The sequence below is a fragment of the Dipodomys merriami genome, unplaced genomic scaffold (assembly GCF_024711535.1).
Source record: "Dipodomys merriami isolate MVZ:Mamm:240054 unplaced genomic scaffold, mDipMer1.0.p SCAF_403, whole genome shotgun sequence".
Lineage (NCBI taxonomy): Eukaryota > Metazoa > Chordata > Mammalia > Rodentia > Heteromyidae > Dipodomys > Dipodomys merriami.
Window position 1 is genome coordinate 5386 of NW_027205638.1, and position 25437 is coordinate 30822.

The 25437-nt window shown below is 36.5% G+C and overlaps 1 protein-coding gene across 1 annotated transcript; it reads left to right on the forward strand.

Annotated features, from left to right (window-relative positions):
- LOC138806660 (zinc finger protein 182-like) lies at positions 1–24821 on the forward strand. The gene is made up of 6 exons (XM_069992080.1): positions 1–103; positions 652–821; positions 2262–2363; positions 8084–8267; positions 20599–20688; positions 22858–24821. Exons 1-6 carry the CDS (start codon positions 1–3, stop codon positions 24819–24821), a joined length of 2613 nt encoding a protein of 870 aa, XP_069848181.1.
- Positions 24822–25437: the final 616 nt, after the last annotated feature.

Here is a 25437-nt window from a genome sequence, read left to right on the forward strand (position 1 = left end):
ATGGCTATCCTGTTACTACAGGCAACTGGAGACATCATTTACATTGCCCTGCTGGACTCTAATGACCCCAGCTCCAGTGACTCCTTCACTTCTCCAGCAGGAAGTAGCCGAAAGAGCCCATGACATCTGTTGACTCTGGTACCTTTAAATATCTCTGCTACCTCCCTCCTCAGGCTACTATAATCCTAAAGTGGAAAAAGTCTTATCTCCCCCCTCCAGGATCCCAGGAGTCAGGTACCATGCTTTGTGTCTTCGGGTAATCAAGCCTTCCTGGCTTGTTTCTTTCTTGGGCTGCTAAGAGCAATTTTTGCCTGAACAGCAACTTTGTTTTTTATTCAATGTGTCTTGAATTTTAGATAACTATTTTCATGGAAAAAAAGACCTTTACCAACCAGTCAAGCAGACGCTTCTTGGATGGTAACTGGGTGGGCAATAAAGAAGGAGCCCCTGACTACTTTGCCCCTTTACAGAAGTTGCTCAAGAAGAAATAACCTCCATATCCCCCGGCCTGGTTCCCCTATGTATATTAATCAGCAAATTGGGGAATGTAAGCATTATGCCCGCCGTTGGTCTTCAGCTCCACCCAGACCTGGGCTCCTTCCAGCTCTGAGCTTCCAGCCATACAGCTGCTCCCTTCTTCTCTCTTCCCAGACCCACCTGAATACCCACCTATCTCACTTCCTGCCACAGACCCTCCTGCTATCTGCATAGGGAAAAACACCATGTGCTCCCGCTACCAGGACATTATGGCCTCTTTAATAAACCTTATAATAATCTTTCTCCTGTGCCTGCCTTCCTATGTGTGGTCCCCTGGGATGAATGTGAAGGATCCTTTCACCTTGTAGATACCCAGTCTCTGCCATAGTCCCTAACTCACTGAGAACCACACAAGCTATTTTCCCTTCATCATCGACTATCCACTGCACTCTCCTGATGACACTGCTTGTGATCACTTCCCCAGGATCCTCCAAATCACAGGGACAAAGTTATCAGTACTCTCTTTCTCTCTCATTGTACTCTGAAAACCCACCTAAAATTTCTGGATTTCCATGTCTAACATTCTCTATGTGGACCTCAACACAAAAATATGATGCATTATTTCTGTGTCATGAAATTCTATTACTATATTTACCTTTGCTTTTGTTTATGTTGGTAATTAGCTTTAAACTCATGATGCTTTAATTCTTGGCTTTTATGTTCATGATCTACTCCTTATGCCACACTTCAGATTCTGACATTGTTTTATTTTGTATCATGAGTCCTCTCATCTGATAATGGTAATAAAGTGGTGCCCCCTGTTATATTTTCTCTTCCAAGATATTTATAAAAACTACATTGGAAAACTATGACATTTTAAATAAAAATATGTATATATATTTTTGTAGATCGTGGGGCATGAACTCTGGGCCTGGGTGCTGTCCTTCAGCTGTTCAGCTCAAGGCTAGGGCTCTACTATTTGATCCACAGCACTGCTTCTGGCTTTTTCTGTTCATGTGATGTTGAGGAATCAAACCCATGGCCTCATGCATGCGAGACAAGCACTCTACCACTGAACCACATTCCAAGCCCTAGAAAAATGTTTTAAAAAGTGGATTCATCACAGAACATTAAATAAAAACTTAGTAATTTAATGGAATTTTCTTGCACATTTAAACAACAGAAAAATATTGCAGAATGTTTTTAAAAGATGAGGAATATAGATTAACTAACATTGAGCATCTCATGTGTAAAAGTAGTGTTCAGAAACTCTGTATGAAGTTAGATCCATATAAATAGTTCAGATTTCCCATTTCTTGGGACTTTAGACAGGAACTTGAGCATGTCCCAACTCTTCACAATTGTGAACTTCTTGGCTCTGAGTGACACTTGGTGTAGAAGGGAGGATTTCATTCATCATATCATCATGGTGTGAGGTCATCCTCGAATGAACACCTGGCACCATACACACTGCCATAGGCCTTATTGTTTCAAAAAATAAATCCCACATTCACACGCTACTAGTAGGCCTGGATATGAAACCATTTTAAAATGACAAAAAATGAGCAGCAAGCAAAATGGACTTTAACTGTTGTGAAATTTTCAGGGCGAATTAAGGATATTGGTGACATGGAAAAACAATAAAATTGGATTTGAAGAAGCCCCATGTCTGCAGAGTTGCTGGAGCCTGTGAGCTGTGAGATCTAGGGACAGAGTCTCAGCCTCACCTCTGCTTATGCCACCGTCCAGAGACCAATGACCCCTTGTCTTTCCTCCACCTTCAGGACACAGAACATCCAGTCATGGAAAGAAATGACATGGTGCAGAAGGCCGAAATGGCCAAGCAGGCTGAGCGAAATGCTGACATGGCAGCCTGCATCAAGTCTGTAAGTGAGCAAGAAGCTGAATTACCTAATGAGGAAAGGAATCTTCTCTCAGCTGCTTATTGGAGCCCATAGGTCCTCTTGGAGGGTAGTTTCAAGTATTGAGCAAAAGGCAAAAGATGCTGAAAAAATCAGCAGATTGTCTGAGAACACAGAAAGAATTGAGAACAAGCTAAGAGATCTGCAATGATATACTGTCTCTTTTGGGAAAGTTTTTGATCCCTAATGCTCCACAAGCAGAGAGCAAAGTCTCCTATTTGAGAATGAAGAAAGACTGCTACCAAGACTGAGGTTTGCTGCTGGTGATGACAAGAAAGGAATTGTGAATCAGTCACACCAAGCATACCAAGAAGTTTTTGAGATCAGCAAAAAGGAAATTCAACCAGTGCATCCTATCAGATTGTGTCTGGCCCTTAACTTCTCAGTGTTCTATTATGAGATTCTGAACTCCCGAGAGGAAGTTTCCTTTCTTGAAAACACAGCTTTTGATGAAGTCATTGCTGAACTTTATACTTTATGTGGGTTATGTTACTTCTATTTTAATTTCTGTATTACCATGTGTTTTTTGTTTGTTTGTTTCATATTAGGAGAGTAGAGCCTGTTAACATTTAGTGAGTTATCGGTTTTCATCATGAGATGGCCAGTATGATGATGTGGAATTTTTAAATATTATAAATGTTTGGCATGTGCTTTGGTTCATGGTGACTTCACAAGGGCCAGTGTTGAAACTGATTCCATGTCTAAGCAAAGAAATCTTCCTACATATTGGTTTGTACTGGTGGGAAATAAGAGGGAAATTGTTTCCAGTCACAGTTGTAGTTATTGTGGGTATTATGAAGTTTTGGAGCCCTTGTATGGCTGTGGCTCAAACAATATTCCATGGCTATTCCAAGTTGGAATCATGTATTTCTGTGGAAGAGTCTATTTCAGTGAGCACACCTTTGACTACAGTACCAGAAGTGTTCTTTCAGACAAAGTTGTGACCCAATTAACTCTGGATAAGGGCAGAAACAGTTCACATTCCAATATTTGTGAAGTTACCTGCTGTTTGCTCAAAAATTATTTTTGCTACACATTTTATTTGTATTTCATTGTTTTAGACAACCTAAGAACTGATGTAAAAGTAAAGGTGTAGTAAAAATGAACTGCTTGGTATTGACTATTCATGTATATTCAGCAAAGCTATAAACAAAAAACCCTATGTTTAGGAAATTGAAAGACTTGGAAAAAATTATATTAAGTGAAGTAAGCCAGGCCCAAAGAAACTTAGGTCCCATGGTTTCCCTTATTTGCAATAACTAGTATATGACTGAGTCAAGCAGAAAAGGTCAGATAAGTTGATGTTAGGGAAATGAACCCTAAGATATGTATTCAAATGCTTTTTTCTTTCAGGTGATTGTTTCTAACAAATTTATAAGATTATTTCTTTGTTGCTTTGTATGTCCCTCCCCCATGGTATACCATCTGCTTTCACTGTATTTGAGGTTGGTATAATTTGTGGAGGGGAAGGGAAAAAAATTGCCTAAATAGGGATACAGGTGGATCCATCGCAACAATGAGATGATATGTGGAAGATGTTATGTGGAAAAATGAACTTTACAACTTTGGTGGGGGGGGGAGCAGGATTGGGTTGGGGGATGGGGGGAGGATGGGAAGGGATTGGAAGGGGAAACAAAGGAGGAGGCTACAATGCTTGATAAGAAATGTACTCATTATCTTGTCCATGTTATTGAACCCCTTTGTACAGTATTTTCACAATAAAAAAACCCTATGTATTTAACTTATTTTTAGATTAATTTTCCTTCTGTGATTTTTTTTCATTTTTGCTGTGTGCCTCAAACACATGTGTTGTAAAATAAAACTAATTAACGGGGAAATAAGATGATGGCCTGCTTTGTTGAATGTCTTGAAATTTTCATGAACAATCAAGCATAATTGTTAAGAACACATGTATTAAGTTCATTTAAGTGGAATAAAACATTTTTGAATGGACTTTTCAACTACTTTCTCTATTATTTGTCATGTAAATCTTTCTTTTGAGTTTGAATCTCCTCTAAGGAAATTGTACATTATTAGAAAATTGTTTCTTAGTCCCTTTTGGCAAGTAATAGGCTTTTACTGAGTTAAAGTGCAAAGTTTATCATAACAACAAAAATACTAATGTAACTACCAAATACCTCCCATATTCCCCATTCTCCCCTCACCTCAAAAGCAAAAGTGTTTTTTTCTCCCTTGAGGAGTGAAAAATTGGCCCATATGACATTGGATAGCATTAACTGTAAATTCTATGCTTCCTAATCCGTTTTGGTTTTTCAGAATTTCTTGGTACAGTTTGCCTTCGATTTTGGTCATTCTGTTTATCAGGTGCATAGGACTTCCTTCTTTTCTTAAGCCTTCTACCTTGTCACTTGTCTTAGTGGCTGTGTACTTGGGAAATGGCCACATGATCTTTCTGGCTCTACATACTCTGTAAGATCCCTTGTTCCTTTGCTTGCATCCCATACTCTATTTCCAACATCCTCTACTGCAGCACATCTTACCTTAGTTGATGAGATTGTGTATCTCTTATAAACTCTATCCCAAATGGTCTGTCTGTCATTTTTGCCATTAAATCTTTCTTCTCGCAATAATGATGAGGCTGTTATACCTAAATCTCATCCTACAGAATATTTCCTTGGTACATAACAGAAAACAGCAAACAAAAATGCCATTTGAAAAGGTGCATTTGTTTTTTCTTACAGAATGTAAGATCCTCTAGAGCAGGCAATATTTTCTGTATGTTCTATTGTGCCTAGTACACTGTAAATGCTCAATAAATACTGATGGTCTGAGGCAAAAAATATCTGCCTTCTTTATTTGAAATACCAGCTATACCAATTACTTGAGTTCGATATAGTTTTAAAATAAAAGTTTGCAGTTATGTCGAAGACAGTCAGACATATAGACATACATTTATGTATATAAACACACATATATTGCTTTGGTGTAAGCAGTAAGATTACATTTGCCTAACATAAAATATAAAATCAATGCTATATATAAATCAGTACAAACTCACCCAGTCAATTGAATCCACCCAGATTCCTTCATAAAACCTGTAAACTTTTCAGCTCTTTTGCACAAGTGTTAGCCCTTCTGACTAATCTCATCTCAAAAGAAGCCATGATGGAAAAGAACCCAAGACCAATATCTGGGCCTTTAACAGGCACACAAAAGAGGTGAGATCCATTTTCAAAGATGGGATATCAGTAAAATTATTAAATTATTTGGGATTGAAAACCAAAGAAATCAAGATCTCTACAAAGAAGGGGACCAAAACGAAAGGAATTTAGTTCAGTCATAAACCAAAAACACAGTTCACCTTGATGTGAATAGTTTCTCTGACATATCAGCACCATCAGTAATTATTCCTGGTTCTACATTTGGTACTTTTGCTTCTCTCTGAAAAACTTGGGGAGGTTTTTCATGTAACAAAAAAAATCTCTTTTGCTTCACTATTTATGCAATGAGTGTTAATAGTTTACCAAAGGACCTTTTGTGGTCACTAGGCCCCAGATGTAATATAAATAACAAGACTCATGTTCTTATAGTTAATTAAACTGAGTTCCATCCATTTGTAGGTTCTCAAGTAAGTTAGGATGGAAAGAAATTAGAGAGGCTGTTGCATTAAGAAAGTAACAATTAACACATTGTAAATATGCTTATAGGGTCTTTCTTCAATTTTTAGCCTTTCCCTAGAAAATTGTGTTGTCATAGGACAATGAAAATTTTTTAATTACAAAAATCATTAAAAGGCATGGACCTATTCATTGGTAAAGACAAAATGCATTTGCGGGACTGGAATTGAAAAAATAATTAAAAGGAATTGGGGTAATAATGGAGCTTTCTGTTTTTAATTCCTCATGCAGGACTGCATGAAGGAAAGAATCCTGCTCAGTGCAATCAAGTTGCACTTGAAGAAAATGGGGTAGCAATTGCTAAGGCCAACAGCAATATGACCACTGTCAAGATGGATGACCAGCTTAGCAAATCAATGAGCACTAGCAACATGTCTTTGATGTCATTGGAATGAGGTAAGAAATGCCCTAATATTGCTTTCTACTCTCATGGATCTTCACAGAGCTAGGAAACTAAGTATGTTCTTCCTCGACAGTCATCTAGCAGTTTTATAAAATTGCAGTTTCATGCTTGGTGATTAGAAAGAAAAATTGGAAATTGTGCACTCAGCAATAAAAGAGATGTATTATTAGTTTAAAATGGTGTGCATTAGGCTAGTTTTGTTTTTCTAGTACTGGGAATCAAACCCAGAGTCTCTGGGAAAGAACTGCTATACTTGTGTTTCTTTGAGATTCAGTCTTCCTATGTTACCTAGAATGGCCTTCTTCTCCTGAACTTGAATGATTCTCCCTGTTCAGCCTTAGAAGTTCTTGGACTATATGTGTATCACTGGGCCTGGAACGATTAGGCCTACACATTTATTTTGAGACAAGTTCCTAGGGAGCTTTCACCAGGAAGTTAGGAATTCTCTGGTGATGCTGCATTATCAGTAAAGGAACTGTGTTGTCCCAAATAATGCCTGACTATTCCTGACTGTGTGGCAAATGTCAGAGGTCAGGACACAAGCCTGGTTTCTAGAAGTGGCCCCTGTCTCTTCCCACACTCAGGACCTGGGATAACAAAGATTTATTCCAAAGTCTAATGGGTAACACCTGGGAAGACAATATGAGATAGCTTAGAGTGACTGAGAGGAACTTTCAGGATCATAGAAGAGGGAGAAATTCACACTGAAATAGGGCATGCAAACAAAGACAAAAACACACTGGTTTGGGGCAAGCAATCAAGCATCACAGAGACCTACCCTTCACTTCACACTTGCACCTCACCCACATTCCACCGATCTCCCCAAACCACCATCTGTTTGAACAGCAATGGTGGTGAGGTGCATGCTCTAAGAGCATTCCTCCCACCCACAGGATGCGTTTCACTATTTAGCTGAACAAATTGTTTAAGAAATGGTAATGGGAACACCATGAGTTCAAGCCACAAGAGCAACAATGAACATCAAAGAAAAGAAAAGAAAAGAAATTAAAAGAAAAGAATCTTAAAATAACGGAAAAATTTGGAAAGAGCCAGAAACGACTTAAGATTTCAAAAATGAAATTTGGGCATTTCTGGGAAATTATTAGATTTTTAAAAAAAATTTACATGGTGCAAGGATTATGCTGTAAATCTAGCAATTCTGCTAGTTTATTGCAGTGTATACATTAGAGCATGAAAAATGACCAAGAATCAGTTTAGTGCCTGCGAATACCTATTTATATTGAACAGGGAGCTATTCCAAAATGTAAAGAAATCAGGTGTAATTTACATTCAACAGAACTCAAAAGCTAACCTCTCATAACCTCAATTACATTAGTAGATCTAAGAATTAAAAAGCCAACTTATTTCATGCTTCCAATACTTGTCCATTTCTCGGATATTCTAACAATGTTTCAGGAGACACATAGTGATTTTCATTTAAAAACAAAAAAAAAACTCACCTATGCTCGTGCAAGCAGGAGAAAACCTTCCTATGCATCCCTGCAGTCCTAAGACAAAGGGCCTAGCATTGATGGAAAATACTTCCTCTCAGAGTGGCACCATGCATTGTGGGAATTGTAGTCTATGTTGCAGCACAGATCCTTTGAAAGTGCAGGGTTTGTATTCTCTATTTTTTTTTAAAGCAGGACAAAGATCCTTCTGCGCATGTGCCTCCCCACCCACTGTGGGTGTTTCCAGCCTGCAAATTCCAGTTCCTTTCCAGTTGGCTTGCTGCTAGAAGGTTTCTCTTCAGTGGAGAAGGTTTCTCTTCAGTGGAGCTTGGGAGGTGTAACTTGAAGGGATCTCAGGCTGCAGAACCAATATCAGGTAGGAACTGCGAGCTGGATACAAAACACAAGGTGAAATTGATCCTCCATGTGTTCATCCAGCATGGGGCTAATGATTTCTTCAGGGTTCAAGAGTTTGTGCTGCCACAACTCTTGTGACTCCAGGTGTCAGAAACTGGCTTGCAACGTTCTGACAGCTAGTTGGGAGGTTCTTCAGAATAGGAGAAAGTGTGCATTTAGATTTCCATGACGGTGAAATTCTGCTGTTAACACGTGACTTTATTATCTTTGCCCAGGTGTAAGATGAGCATGGTAACAATTGCAGTAAAATTGTGAGGGGTGTGCCTGATTTGACTCCATTTATACTGCAGTTGTATTTTGGGTTTCTGTGTTGTTTCTCCTAGAGGTGTCTCCACTCTTCTCCTGCATTGTTAGCTCTCTTAGTACTGCTGGCTTTAGTTCACACGTGTTTGTACACGACCTTTCAAGCAACAGGTCTACATGAGATATTACAGTAGTGTGTGATGGTCCTGTTTTTTTTTCTTTTAGTTAAGCAATGAATCCTAGCAATGTTTGAAGGAGGATACCTTGTCAACTCTGACAAGCCCTACAGAGCAGAGGCAGAAAGGCAAAGGAAGGACAACATGTTTTCAGGTTCCTTGCCTTAGCAAAGATTGGTTCTACTTCCTAGAACACAAGACTCAGGTGGTACTCTTTCCTCTAACTCTCCCAATCACTTGATGCTGTTGGAAGGTTTACACTAACTAGTAGGAGGGGGAATGAACTTGCCTGAGGAATCAGTCAGAACCTAGTGCTCAGAAGGGACATGGGGCTGTGATTTGTGGTGGAGGAATTATTGTCACAAGTGAAACTATCTATCTCTGTTCTTACTAATTTATTCAGCCTGTTCACATTATCAATTCTTGTATATGATCTCTCAAATGTCTCACCTGTGGATATAATGATAGTAGCGTTATAGCGTTGGTTTTTACCTGCAGTTGAGAATGTGTTTGTCATGAAGTGTTACAGAAGGATATTAAAGTACTGTTTCTTGCTCAAAGTGGTGTGTTTTTTAGATGTAACGTATAATGAGGTTTTAGGTAGTGTTCTCTATTTTGTCTCAATCTGCTTGAAGAAGTATTATTTCACTTAAGAAATTCTTCATGGAAATTGAAGTCAATGAAGCTTGAACATTCCTTTAAAATATGTTAGTGAAACATGTTGATCCCTTTTATGCTTTGCACTTCCTATGGATTTTCCTAGCTTAAAATGTTACTGGCATGGATATTCTCCACTTTATCTGTCCTTGACAAGTTACAATTTCTCCACTAGATTATTAAGCCTAATTTACATCATTTAAAATGAGAGACTGCCTAAATATGTATTCCAAAACAATTGTTCAATAGAATTTAAATACAATACAATAAAATGCTCTTTTTGTGTGCTAGACCTGGTTCTTGGACTCAAGCACTGGACATTGACCCTGAGCTCCTTTTGTTCCAGCATAATGTTCTACCACTTAAGCCACATTTCCACTTCTAGTTATTTTAGTAGTTTATTGGAGATCAGAGTCTCTTAGACTTTCCTGCCCCAGCTGGCTTCAATCTGTGGTGCTCAGATCTCAAACTTCTGAGTAGCTAGGATTACAACCATGAGCCACCAGAGCCCAGTTACAAAATAAACTCTTTTAAACATAGATTATGTTTGTAATGAAATAATATGAAATAGCAGACTTTAAATTTAAGGAGGATACTCTAAATCCCAAAACAAAAAGAAAATATCCCACCCTGAAATCTACAACACTTGTGGTTTTGAGTAATGGAATATGGATAATTAGCCTACAGAAAATTCTTGTAACTTTTTAAAAGTAAGAAACCATTCTTGTGACGTGGAACAATCCAAAATGAATGTACAAATGTTGTTTTTTAGTGATTCATACTGTTTCTTAGCACAAACGACCTAACTGAAGTTTACAGAGTAGATTTTCATATTTCATATGTCACTGTAAAGTTTGTTATTTTATATAAAGAGTTTCTCTTCCATATAGTTGTGTAAAAAAAATCCTCTGGATAGTAGCATTTCCTGTGTAAAAGCCAAACAATAAATATAAGAAAAAGCATATAGGTATTTAAATCATTTTTTAGTTTTATAAATCTGTATTTTGGGGTGTCCTCAGCTTAGAATTTTGTGTTAGTATTATTTGTGCAACATAAGATTTTAATCTTCTGGTTCTTTCTGTGATTGGGTGGTTGGTGTTCTGTCACTCCTATGACTAATATTTCATGTTTCATCTTTATTAAGCCCTTTATCTCCCAGAGAATGGCCACAATTCTTCACAGAATTGTTTAGGAAAGTGACCATTAGGGACTTCTCAAACCTGCATTTACATAACCTTTACTGATTACATAAAGTAGGCTAAATGACAAATTTCAAGTTATTGCTCAAGGGTGCTCCAAGAATTTGGATGCAGAGAACTATGCCATTTGAAAACCATTATTGAAATATTATAATACAAGTAATATGTATTATACATTTTCCTGTACAATTTTGCGTGAGTTAATATTGAGTTATAATGTATATTCTCTCCATGGAGTTTAAATATATAAATTAATAAGACAGAGTGCAAAAGATACCACCTCACTCCAGTTAGAATGGCTATAATCAAGAAGTCTAATAACAGATGCTGGAGGGGATACGGACAGAAGGGAACCCTACTGCATTGTTGGTGGGAGTGTAAACTTGTTCAACCACATTGAAAAGTAGTATGGAGGCTCTTCAAAAGACTCCACATAGAGCTCCCCTATGACTCAGCAATCCTACTTTTGGGCATTTACCCAAATGTTCACAAACAAGACCACACTAAAGCTACCTGCATGACTATGATTATTGCAGCATTATTTACCATAGCGAAGATATGGAACCAACCCAGATGCACCTCAGTAGATGAATGGATCAAGAAAATGTGGTATATATACACAATGGAATTCTATGCCTCCATCAGAAAGAATGACATTGCTCCATTTGTTACAAAATGGAAAGGCTTGGAAAAAATTATATTAAGTGAAGTAAGCCAGGCCCAAAGAAACATAGGTCCCATGGTTTCCCTCATTTGAAATAACTAGTATGTGACTGAGTCAAGCAGAAAAGGTCAGTAAAGTTGATGTTAGGGAAATGAATCCTAAGATATGTATTCAAATGTTTTTTTTTTCTTTCATGCAATTGTTTCTAACACATTTATGAGATTATTTCCTTGTTGTTTTGTATGTCCCTCCCCCACGGTATAACACCTGCTTTCATTGTATTTGATGTTGCCATAATTTGTGGAGGGGAAGGGAAAAAACAAATCCTTTAAAGAGGGATACAGTTGGGCCCATTGCAACAATGAGACGTACAGTTGTAATGTCGAAAATGAACTTTACAACTTTGGTGGGGGGGAAAGGATGTGGGAGGGGGTCGGGGGAGGAGGTGTTGGGAAGGGGAAACAAAGGAGGAGGCTACAATGATGGATAAGAAGTGTAGTCATTATTTTGCCCATGTAATTGTAACTCCTCTGTACAGTATGTTCACAATAATTTTTTTAAAAAAGTTCAATGGAGTCCTAGGATCCATTTTAATGAATAGAAAAATAATTCATACAACCCTAAATATATTTCCTTAATAACTAGTAGTATTAAAGGTGTGGATTTTTGTTTTAATTATTCAATTATTTTTAGGAACCTGCGTTTTTATGAATTCTGTATGTATATTAACCTAGAATACTGTTTGTCTACCTACTAATGGACTGTGGAGTCATCTTCAGTGGAGCATTTAATACTCTACTTGAGACATCCAATATTCTTCGCCCATAAGAAGGCTTTGTGCTTTTTCACTCCATGTATAATGTTTTGAGCAGGAAAATCTGGGCATAATCACACAGGTTCTTTCCTGACTATGTCAATTGCCTTTTCTCCAAGCCATGCTTCCAGAATCTTCTCTTCATTGTCAACAGCAAGAAAGAATGAGAGGATCTCTGGTGAGTTGCTTTTTATATCTCATTTTTTACATTCCATTTTAGGAAGCTAAGTTTATCCAAGATTTAAAAACAAAAACAAAAAAAAGATTCAGCTTCAAGAACTTGCTCCTAAATCAGGTAAAGATGGTTTTTAGAATGAGTAGATTATAAAATGTTACAATCTGTCTTATTGAGGGCAGACTTGCTTGGAGTTTTCTGATATGAGATAAAGTAGTCACACTTGTTTTGTGATTCAATGCCATTGAGGGGGTCACTTGTCATGTAAAGTGGACATTTGCTGACAACTTGTCAGAGATCACCTCCTTATTAGTAATGTTGAATTATGTTAAAGAGGTTTTACTGGAGTTTCTGAAATAGTGTGGTCATACACACAACTTCAAATGTTAGAGATTATTTAGTAAGATATATGTAATTAAATTACTCTCCATACATACTTCTGGTCTTCCTGGTCTTTGATTACATAAAACCTGATAATATTTCCTAGAAAGCCCTCTGTATTTTTTCTAAGGTGTCCTCACAAGATTTTTTTTCTCTATTTACTCTCTTCATTCTGTTTCCTACTCATAAGCTTTCATCATTTCTCTCTTTCTCTCACTTTTTATATATTTTCCTCCTTGTGTCTTCTTTTCTTTCAGTCCCCCTCTCTCCATCTGTCTCTCACCATTTTTCAAATGCTGTATCTGGGAACTTGTTTGTTTTACTGATCAATTTTCCTTTGCTGACATGGTTCTTTGAATTGAAATTATTCTTACCCCTTTTATCTTTATGTCTGAGATGAAGGTTTGTTGTGTTGCATGCTTGGTGTCTAAATTCAAAACTGATGGGATACACCTACCTCATTCTCCACTGTGCCTTTCTTGTGCTAGTGTTGGAACAGGAACTCACAGGCCTCACATTCTGTCAGCTTCCTCCTTCAGTGTTGGCACTACTTGTTTTTTTTTTTAAATCTTTTTGCATTGTAAAATAGTTTAGAGAGGGGTTACAGTTATGTGATTATATTTCCTATGGAGCATTGTTACCTGCTCCTTTGTTTTTTCCCTACCATTTCTTTCCTCCTAACATCTGCAACCCCTCTCACCCTCCCTCACACAAATGGCAAAGTTGGTTTTCAACCTAGTGCCTTGTACATCTCATTGTTACAATGAGTCAGCTTGTATCCCTATTTAAGCCTTTTGGTTTTTCCTTTCCTATCCCCAAATTAGAAAAATGTATATACAAGATGCAGGGTACCGCAAACAAATACAGTGAAAACAGGGGTTATACCTTGGGGGAAGAACATACCAAAGGAACAAAAAAAATAACATAGTACATTATAAAAGTGCATTAAAAACAATGGCACGAAAGAGAAAAACCACTTGGGTTCCTGTCTTAGGGCTCATTTCACTTCATATCATCTTATATGGTCATATGTACATAGCTTTTGACCGTTTCTGCTTGTCCTAGACATGTACTAGTTATTTCAAATAAGGGAGACCATGGGACCTATGTTTCTTTGGGCCTGGCTTACATCACTTAATACAAGTTTTTCCAAGTCATTCCATTTCCTAATAAATGGTGTGATACCATTTTTCTAATGGAGGCATAGAAAAGCATTGTGTGTGTGTGTGTGTGTGTGTGTGTGTGTGTGTGTGTGTGTGTGTGTGTGTGTGTGTGTGTGTGCGCGTGTATACACACACGTATATATGTATAAATGCATATTATGTATATATGGATATATATATATATGTATATATATACCATATTTTCTTGATTCACTCATCTACTAAGGGGCATCGAGGTTGGTTCCATATCTTAGCTATGGTAAATAAAGCTGCAATAAACATAGGTGTGCTGGTAGCTTTAGTATACCCTTGTTTGTGATCTTTGGGTAAATACCCTAAAGTGTGATTGCTGGGTTATAGGGGAGCACTATGTAGAGTCTTTTGAGGAACCTCCATTCTACTTTCCAAAGTGATTGAACAAGTTTACACTCCCACCAACAATGCAGTAGGGTTCCCTTTTCTGTCTGCATCCCCTCCAGCATCTGTTGTTATTAGTGTTCTTGATTATAGCCAATCTATCTGGGGTGAGGTGGAATTTCAGGGTTGTCTTAATTTGCATTTCTTTTTGACTAGAGAATTGAGCCTTGTTTTGTTTTTGTATTTTTTTAAGAATGAAATTGCTCCATTTGTTAGGAAATGGAAAGACTTGGAAAAAAATTATACTACGTGAAATAAGCAAGGCCCAAACAAACATAGGTTTCATGATTTCCCTTACTTGAAATAACTAGTATATGTCTGAGACAAGCAGAAACGATCAGATAAGTTGATTTTAGGCGAAATGAACCCCGTTAAGGATTCAAATGTATTTTCTTTCTTGTAATTGTTTCTAACATATTTATAAGTTGAGCATTTTTTTTAAAGATATCTTTTGGCCATTCTTTCTTCTTCAGATTAGATTCTTGTTATGTCTTTAGCCCACTTATTTATTGGGCAGTTGTTTCTCTGAGGATTTGTTGTTGGGGATTTAATTTCTTGAGTTCTAAGTATATTTTAGTTATGAGACCAATGTTCATTTTATGCCTAGTGAAGATCTTTTCCCAATCTGTGTGCTTTGTATTGATCTTGTTAGCAATGTCCTTTGCATGCAGAAGCTCTGTGGTTTCATGCAATCCCATTTGTCCAATCTTTCTTTGATTTGTTGTGTTTCTGGGTCTCTATTAAGAAAATTTTGGCTGGTGCCAAGTACCACTAGAGTTTCTCCTATTCTTTTCTGTAATGTTTTTCAGGGTGTTTTCTTTGAATGTGAGGTTTTTGTTACTTTTGGAGTTGATTCTGGTGCAGGGTGATATATAGAGATGTAGCTTTAGTTTTCTTCTTGTAATGAACCAACTTTGCCACCACCTTTTACTGATGAAGTTGTCGTTCCTCCATTCTATTTTTTTAGCTCCCTTCTCAAAGTTTAGGTGGATATAGGTCTGTGTGTTCATTTCTGGGACTTCAGTATTCCATTGATCCTCAAGTTTGTTCTTGTGCAATTACCAAGCTGTTTTGATTACTATGGCTTTGTAGTACAGTTTGAAATTTGGTAGTGATATTCTACCAGCATTGTTCTTTCTGGTATGGATGGTTTTTGCTATCTAGGGTCTTTTATTGTTCCATATAAATTTATGGCTTGCTTTTTCTATTTCATTGAAGAATGAGGTTGGACTATTGATACGTATTGCATTGAATTTGTGGATAGCCTTTGGAAGTATTGTCATTTTCACAATGTTGATTCTCCCATTCCGGGAGCATGGTAGGTTTTTCCACTTCCTAAGTTGTGCTTTAATTTCTTTTTTGGTACTATCTCTTGAGCCACACCTCCTCCAATCTGTTGATTAGCTGCTTCATTTGAGTTGTCTACCCAGTTGTCTGGCTTCCAGACTCCTTAGTAGCTAGGGTAGGATAAGCATCTTGAGCCAGAAGCACTTGTTTTGTTTTGTTTTTACTTACCTGAATATTTATCATTAACAGTTAATTGGATACTACAATGAAGTTAGATTATTGTTAACAGCATATTTAAAATTCAACCTAAGCTCCAGTATTTCATGTATCAATTAAGTGATGTATTTTATTTCTAATAATTGTAGCTGTTCTTCTAACTGTGGTACATTTTCTTCACTAACTTTATGCTCACACAACTCCATGAAGAAATTGTTTCAAATTTAAATTGAATTTATTGTTATAGTGGTGATGTATGGAGAGACTACCAGTTCTTGGGCCAGGTATTGAGTACATTTCCTGTCATGCTGTGTCTTCCATACCCTCACTCTCTCCCAATGTTTCCCTTCCATCTTGACTCATGATTTATATAGCTTACTTTCATCAGTGCCTAATGACCTCCATAGATGCACTTTTTACCCCATTTCCTTCTAGTTCTCTGGCTTTCCCCCACTCTCCAGAAGATATCCATGTGAATACACCATATATATTTAACCTTTTTTTTTTTTTTTGCCAAACTTAGAGCTTGAATTTGGAGCCTTCCTGGGCACCATTCCTGATCTTGATTTGCTCAAGTCTACAACTCTACCACCTGAGCCACAGTGCCATTTCTTAATTTTTCTGTTTATGTAGTGCTGAGGAATGGAACCTAGAGCTTCATGCATGGCAGGAAAGTACTCTAATACTTAGCCATCTTCCCAGCCCCAAACTATTTGTTTTTATTTCAAAGGTGAAGTAAGAAAGAGGCTACATTTAATATTCTATAAATCACAATGAAGGAATACATTTCTTTGAGATCCATTGTAATTTCCCTGTGTTTATTTCATTCATAGTATACTGCAAATATATTTTTTAATTTTCATGTATTTATAACATAACTTTAATTTTTCATATTGGTTTCTACATCATTTGTCTTCTGATTTACTTTTAATCTTGGAATATGTGTCTTGATAAATGTAACACCATAGTGTTTTTTTTTAAGTTTAAGAAAATGGCATCCATGTGTATGTTAGTGCTGATTTTTTGTCTGGTTGTTATATCAGTTAGTAAGAGGAGTATGAGTTCTGCAATAGTAATGGTACATTAAAGTATTAAAACTGCATGGTCTTTTAAACATGTCTTTGTACACTTTGCTTTTCAGCATAAATTTTTATTATCATAATGTATAATCTGTCTGTTATTAGCAATTATCTGTATCTGTGGTCATACATTTGGGGCTGATGCTTATTTCCTACATATTATCCCAATTTGTATTTTTCATCATTAACTTTTGCTCATGGTATCTTTGTATATTTTTTTAAATTTTTATTTCTCTCTAGTCCATGACTTTGGATTGCTCATTACGTTTTCTTTCTTCTGTTCATTTCAGACAGTGCCTTATATATTTACTATATTTTACAATATAAATATGGTCTTATTTCGATGAACATTTTGCTATTTAATATTTGTTTGTCTCATATTTATTTCTTATTTTGCTTCTATGTAACCTGCACACACCTCAAATTAACTGTAAATCACCTCTCATATAAGCTGCAGGCATTCTCCTGTACACTGTGAATTACCTCTGATACCAATTACAAATTAAATCTGATGTAAATACTTGTTATACTGCATTGTTCATAGGATAAAAATAAGACTGTATGCTTAATACAGGTGCCCTACTTTTTCAAAGATTTGTTTCTATGTTCCATTGAATTTGTGCAACTCAAAATATGCAAGGACTGCAAGATTTTTTTAAAATGGTCTTATTAATATTCTTCATACAGAAATAAGCAGACATTTCATGTAAAGAACAAAGGCCATTCTCAGGCTGAAGCATAGAGCTTCAGCAGAGGTAAAATGTGCAGGAAAATTGTTATACTATAGTACTGCAAGAAAATTAACTTTCTACCCTGTGGGATTCTTTGGTAGGAACACAAAGGAAATTAACTTGCTGGATGCATTTTTACTAGGAACATTAAACTTTACAATATTATCATAGTAGTAGCATATAGCATAATATAGTTACTTTTCAATGGAATTGAATGGAATTTATAACCTTTCTATTCTCCTTTTACATTTTTGTAGAAATAATTCTTTGAACTCAGACCCCCATATTTCCAAGGCAAGTACAAAATTAATTGATCCATGTGCAGGTTTCACAATCTTTGTTTTTAAAACACTTATGTGTTTGTATATAGAATTTCAATTCCTTATGAATTATGAATATGGTACTATAAGTTTTCTTTTCACAAGAGAAATTGCATGCAATGTTTTCTATACATTCTTTTACCTACACATGTACCATTCCTTTACCTACACATTTACCTTTTTAATAATTTTGTCCTTTGTGTAGATCTATGTTAGCTATTTTTATTTTTCTCTTGATACAGAATAATTTTTTTTTGGTCTGGTTGTTAGGCCTGATCTCTGGCTCTAGGCCCTGTCTCTCAGCTCTTCAGCTCAAGGCTAGGGTTCTACCACTTGAGCCACAGCGCCACTTCTGGCTTTTTTTCTTTTTTGCTTATGTGGTGCTGAGGAATCGAACCCTGGGCCTCAGGCATGCAAAGCAAGTGCTCTACCACTGAGCCAGCCACCTTCCAAGCCCCACAGAATAATTTTTATAGCACTTAAAATGAAGATGTGTTAATAATGCATTATCTTTCCCTAGGAATACCTTCAATCTATATTGTTAGAAGAGGCCCTTTGCCCAATGGATTGTGTATTAAAGTCTATTTTCTTTCAACATTTTATAGATATATTTTCTTTTTGTGTGTTAGTTATCATTCACCTCTGATATTGTCACGAATTACTGTATTCCTTTTAGATGCTGTACAACAAATTAGTGCTGTATTTTATTCTAATTCTTAAAACTACTATATTTTTTAGATCATGTCCCAATTCATAGTTTTTATTCTCTATCCTTCTTGTGGTGGTCATATTTCACATTTTTGGAGATCATCTTGAGCATTCCTTAAACCTCTATCCATTTACATCCATCCTTAGCCTATTAAAATGCAAAGCTGATTAAGAAACATTTTCTGGTAATAAGTAAGTATTTGGTGTGGTAGGAAGTAGTCAATGTTCACAAAGATTCATGCTGGCAATTCGTTTTTACATATGAAGGAAACATATGGCTATCTATGACCATTCTTTTATATCTAGAAATTTAATAACAAAAATGATTAACATCGTATGTTTTATTGTGAAAACTAAGTCAAATCTTATGAGAGCCAAATCATTCATTTACTATTTTTTGAGTAATTTTACTCCTTTTAACATTCACTGGATGCTGTGCTTTTCTTAGATCTACTAATGTGTTATGTATTCCATATGATGTAATGACTATGTTGTGACTGTTTATGAGTGCACTATTTAATAGAAAATCTAAATAGTATTGTCAGTGAGGCAGAATATGAAAATGCAGAAAATATTTGTTTACTTCATTGTTACCCAGATATGTAGTAAATATTACCAAAATAAGCTAAACACACACTTTCAGACTCCTACTTATACTTATTGTTGTTTTGCTAGGTTATTAGCTTCGTAGAACTGTTTTCTTGTTTTTATTGCTGGAACCAGAAATGGGTTCTGATGTATTAGAAAAATTTTGTATGCATAATTACCAAGTTACTATAGAGGCAAATATTTCTACTTTGATTATATTTTCTCTCATTTTATAAATAACAGAAAGTTCCAACCACATTCTGAATACAAAAGCAGACATGTAGCAGAATGAAATTCTAGCTTTGGTGTTCTCATGACTCAGGGATTGATGGAATCTGCCCTTACAGAAGCTGGTGTCATTTGATGATGTGGCTGTGGAATTCAGCTGGGAGGAGTGGCAGGAATTGGATATTTCTCAGAGGACCCTGTATAGAGATGTGATGCTGGAAACCTATAGCATGCTGGTGTCCTTAGGTAAGCCAAAAATATCACATTAACTTGAAAAGTTAAGTGGGGCTTGACCTCTGGGCATTGGTACAGTGCCTCAGCTCTTCAGTTCAAGGTGAGCACTCTATCACTTGAGCAACAGCGCCTCTTCAAGCTTTGTGATGGTTAAATTGGAGATAAGTATCTCACAGCTTTCCTATTAGGGCTGGCTTTGTATGGCAATCCTCAGATCTCAGCCTACTGAGTAACTAGGATTACAGGTGTGAACCACTGGTGCCTGGAAAATGATTTGTTTTTAGTAGATATGTGAATATTTATAGAACTTTCAATGCTATTTGGATGTAAGTTTCCAGTCTGTGGGAAGTGTCACTTGTTTCGAATGAAGGTAGATTATATACAGGTAAATTATATACATTCAGAGGCAATTTTATTTTCATTGTTCAAGAATCCAAATCAGCAGTATGACAAAAGTTCCAAACTGTCTTCCGTAAAGAGAAGACTGTCTTCCCAAACTTGAGGTGATTATTGTGGGTAGATATACAATCTAGAAAACACATACATACATACATACATACATACATACATACATACATACATACATACATACCTATTTAACATTATTGGAAGCATGAACTGGAAATCACTAGATTAGAGGGAGTATTTATAATCCAAACCTAGTACTAGATGCAGTGGTTCATGCCTGTAATTCTTAGGAGTCTGAAATCTGAGGCTTTCAGTTGGAAGAAAAAATGCCAGTGAAGTCTCCATGAGACTCTTATCTCAAGATAACCACTTTTAAACTGGAAGTGGAGCTAGAACTCAAACTAATAGAATGCTAACCTTGAGAAAACGAATTGCATTCAAGTCACACAACCTGCAAAATTAATTCAAACCTAAGGGAGATTCAACCATGGAGCCAGTGAGAAATGAAAGAAGATTTGGGAGCAACCTTGTTAACAGGATATCTGAAAACTTAGAACAATTTTGACACAGCATGAGCAATAGGTCTTCACTCTTATTAACAGGGCACACTGGTCCTAAACCTCAATTGATTGTCAAGCTGGAGCAAGATGAAGAGTCATATATGAGAGAAGCCTCAGACAAGAATTTCTCAGGTGAGTTAAAGCATCTTGCGTATGATCTTGGATCCAGAACCAAATTGGTAAATTTGTCTTGCTATGTACTGACCAATAATATTCCAAATTCCCTTGAGTCCCACGTGTAGCAGAGAACTAGGTGATCTTTGTGTTAGACTTGTGAATCAAAAATGCATGTAGATGCACACTGAACTGTGTAGGGCAGTAATGGTAAAGTTAGCAACTCTTTCTCTTGTGGAAATTATTTTGAAAAAAGAAAATTAGAAATGTGAAAAATGAGATTTAGTTTTCTTTGAAACTAGGACTAGGCAGGTATAGCAAATGACTATGCCAAGGCTGCTATCCTCTGATAAGGATATGGAGGGTAGAGGCCAGGATACAGAACCAAAGCTTTCAGTCTAGAGAGAATGATTAACTAGGTGGTGAGCTGATGTGGCTTTAGTTCATGAGTCTGAGGGTTTAAAAGTCTGATGAGATTCTGTCTAAGATGGAGGGAAACAAATTTAAAATTTCTAAAGATACTTAATTCACAGTGAGAACTTATAACTGAAGAAATGTGGTTATAAAACTTTATTCTCAGGTGAAAGCAAAGGTTTGTATAAAAATGGTACAATCTCCAAAGTTAGAAAATACTGTTCTCCTAATGTTTGAGAAGTAAAGTAGCACAATATATAAATTATTTTAAGAAAATAAAACAATACAAAGCATCTATTCCCCTAAGATCAAACAAATCAATTTTTGGGAAAAAATGAATAATGATACATATTAAATTATACAGGTTAAAAAGCTAGCAGTAAATAGTTTAGTAATTTGTATAAATAATTCCTCTGACATAAACAAAAGAAATACCTGAAACACAGAAAAACATTTTCCATCATAAACTGTCAGTGTTACTCTTTTTTTATTGTGAAAATCATTTACAGAGGGGTTACAAGTACATGGGAAAGGTAATGAGTACATTTCTTATCAAGCATTGTTGCCCCCTCCTTTGATTTCCGTTACCATCCCTTCCCATCATTCCCCTCCAGCCCCCCGCCCCAGCCAAAGTTGTAAAGTTCATTTTTTGACATAACGTCTTGTACATCTCATTGTTGGAATGGGTCCACCTTCCCCTCCACAAATTATACCTACATCAAACACAGTAAAAACAGGGGTTATACTATGGGGGAGGGACATATAAAGCAACAAAGAAATATCATATATATATATATATATATATATATATATATATATATATATATATATATATGTTAGAAACAATAGCAAGAAAGAAAAAAATATGAGTCCTTATCTTGGGGTTCGTTTGGCCTAACATCAACTTATTGACCGTTTCTGCTTGTCTCAGACATATACTAGTTATTGAAATAAGGGGAACCATGGGACCTGTTTCTTTGGGCCTGGCATACTTCACTCAATATAATTTTTCCAAGTCTTTCCATTTCCTAACGAATGGAGCCATATCATTCTTTCCGATGAATGCATGGAATTCCATTATGCATATATACCACATTTTCTTGAACCATTCATCTACTGAGGGGCATTTGTGTTTGTTCCTTATCTTAGCTATGGTAAACAATGCTGCAATAAGCATAGTTGTGCTGGTACCCTTAGTATGGTCTTGTTTGTGATCATTTGGGTAAATGCCCATAAGTGGGATTGCTGATTCATAAGGGAGCTCTATGTGGAGTCTTTTGAGGAGTCTCCATTCTGTTTTCCAAAGTGGTTGAACAGGTTTACACTGCCAACAAAAATGCAGTACCGTTCCCTTCTGTCCATTTCCCCTCCAGCATCTGTTGTTATCAGAGTTCTTGATTATAGTAGCTCAGTGGTAGTGTGCTTGCCTTGCATGCATAAGGCTCTGGGTTCGATTCTTCAGCACCACATAAGCAGAAAAACCTGGGAGTCTTGCCGTGGCTGAAATGGTAGAGAGCTAGCTTTGAGCTGAAGAGCTGAAGGACAACACCAGGCCTGGAGTTCATGCCCCATGACAAAAAAGGGTGTAAGGAAGAGTATTACTTTCTTAATCAATACATTGTGGTGAAAGAAATTTATTTCTCATAAATCAATTCCTACTTTAATATTTTAAAATTTGTAACAGTTAAGATGGGAAAAATGTCTTTACCTTTATATTAAGGAGTATTTGGATCTTATTTATTTATTTTTTCTTCTTTATATAACTCATTTTAGATGTTCAAAAAATGAAGCATGTGATTAAGACTTACCAGGAAGGTCCAGATGAATGTCTGTGTGACATAGCTGTCAGAAATATTAACACAATAGAGCAAAGAGTGAGATTAGTGACAACTTCTAACTTGACCTCAAAACAGAAGCCAGATCTGAATAGGACTGATGAGAACTCCTTAAGGATGATGACGGATGAGTTCATTCAGTGTCAGAACATGCTCCCCTACGGTGAGCCTGATAAGATGCCGGCTGCATATATGCCTGGTGTTTCTCCTGTAGTTAAACAATCGCTTAGATATTCAGAGGCTTTTAGTCAAAATTATGATGGTCCATATTTTGAATATGGAGGAGAGAAGATATTAAATTCAAAGATGATATTCTTTCCACATAATTGGGTTTGCGTCAGAGATTCCACCTCTAACCATAATGAATATAGAGAAGAATATGATAAGTCTGCTCTTCTTGCCCAAGAACTTTGTCAGGGAAGGAGGTTTCCAGTCACTATGCCTCAGAAAAGAGACACAGGAGAGAATCCTTATACAAGTAGTGAATGTAAGAAATCATTCAGTAAGGATTTACACCTTACAAAACCTGAGAGGAAATATCCAGAGAAGCCTGATGAGTTTAAGCAATGTGGAAAATCTATCTCTAAGAAGTCAGAACTAAGTTCTGACAAACCTAAAACAACACCAGAAGAGAAACCCTATGAATATGAAGCATGTAGGAAAATTTCCACTCAAAAGTCAGGTCTCAGAAGGCATCACAGAACTGACAAAGAACAGAAGTTTGATGAATGTAACAAATGTGGAAATTCATGTAGAATGAAGTCATACATCAATATGTTTCAGAGAATACACACACAAGAGAAATCTTATGAATGTGACAAATGTGGAAATTATTTCAGACAGAAGTCAGACCTTACTGTTCATCAGAGAACTCATACAGGAGAAAAACCTTATGAATGTAATGTGTGTGAAAAGTCTTTCACCTGTAAGTCACACCTTACTGTTCATCAGAGAACACACACAGGAGAGAAACTTTATGAATGTAACAAATGTGGAAAGTATTTCAGATTAAAATCATACCTTACTGTCCATCAGAGAACACATACAGGGGAGAAACCTTATGAATGTAACAAATGTGGAAAGTATTTCAGACAGCAGTTTCACCTTATTCGCCATCAGAGAACACACACAGGGGAGAAACCTTATGAATGTAATGTGTGTGAAAAGTCTTTCACCCGTAAGTCAGAACTTACTGTTCATCAGAGAACACACACAGGAGAGAAACCTTATGAATGTAATGTGTGTGAAAAGTCTTTCACCCGTAAGTCAGAACTTACTGTTCATCAGAGAACACACACAGGAGAGAAACCTTATGAATGTAATGTGTGTGAAAAGTCTTTCACCCGTAAGTCAGAACTTACTGTTCATCAGAGAACACACACAGGAGAGAAACCTTATGAATGTAATGTGTGTGAAAAGTCTTTCATCCGTAAGTCAGAACTTACTGTTCATCAGAGAACACACACAGGAGAGAAACCTTATGAATGTAATGTGTGTGAAAAGTCTTTCACCCGTAAGTCATACCTTACTGTTCATCAGAGAACACACACAGGAGAGAAACCTTATGAATGTAACAAATGTGGAAAGTATTTCAGATTAAAACCACACCTTACTGTCCATCAGAGAACACATACAGGGGAGAAACCTTATGAATGTAACAAATGTGGAAAGTATTTCAGACAGCAGTTTCACCTTATTCGCCATCAGAGAACACACACAGGAGAGAAACCTTATGAATGTAATGTGTGTGAAAAGTCTTTCAACCATAAGTCAAAACTTACTATTCATCAGAGAACACACACAGGAGAGAAACCTTATGAATGTAACAAATGTGGAAAGTCCTACATCCGGAGTTCATACCTCAGGAAGCATAAGAAAATCCACACACATGAGAAACCTTAGGAATGTGATAACTATGGAAAGTTTCACCTGGAAGAAAAATAAGTTTGCATGATAGAACCAAAACTGGATAGAAGCCTTGTGAATGTCGCAAATGTGGAGCCTTTTAGCCAGAAGGCATACCTCATGGTTCCAAATTGAATGCACACAGGAGAAAAATCTTATGAATGAAAAAAATGTGGAAAGTTTTCGAGAAGTCATAGTTAAATTTTCATCAGAAAACACTCAGGAGAAAACGAAACAAGTATCAAAAAAGTCCTTCACTTAGTAATCATGCAGGGATGTTTATAGAGCACAGACAAGAAAGACAAGGTATGAATAATACCAATGTAGAAAATCCCACTTCGACAGCATAGCCCAGTGTTCATCAGAGAACTGAATCACATAGGAGAAAAGAAAACTAACAGGTCTAAAAAATATGCAATTTTTAATAGAAGTCAGTCCTCATTACATCCAAGAACATAAAAAGGAGAGAAAATGTGAGTATAATAAATGTAGACCAATATTTAGCCAGAAGTTTCAGAGGTTTCTCTACATATTTCAGAGACCTAGAGACAAGACAAAATGTGAAGTGAACATTAGAGGACGTCTTTCAAGCAGAAATGAACCTTCAGCCAGC

Coding starts and splice junctions, on each gene's coding strand:
- LOC138806660 (XM_069992080.1), top strand. CDS start 1: ATGGCTATCCTGTTACTACAGGCAACTGGAGACATCATTTACATTGCC. Junction 822..2,261: donor TGTGGTCCCCTGGGATGAAT/GTGAAGGATCCT, acceptor CTCCACCTTCAG/GACACAGAACATCCAGTCAT. Junction 20,689..22,857: donor CTCAGACAAGAATTTCTCAG/GTGAGTTAAAGC, acceptor AACTCATTTTAG/ATGTTCAAAAAATGAAGCAT.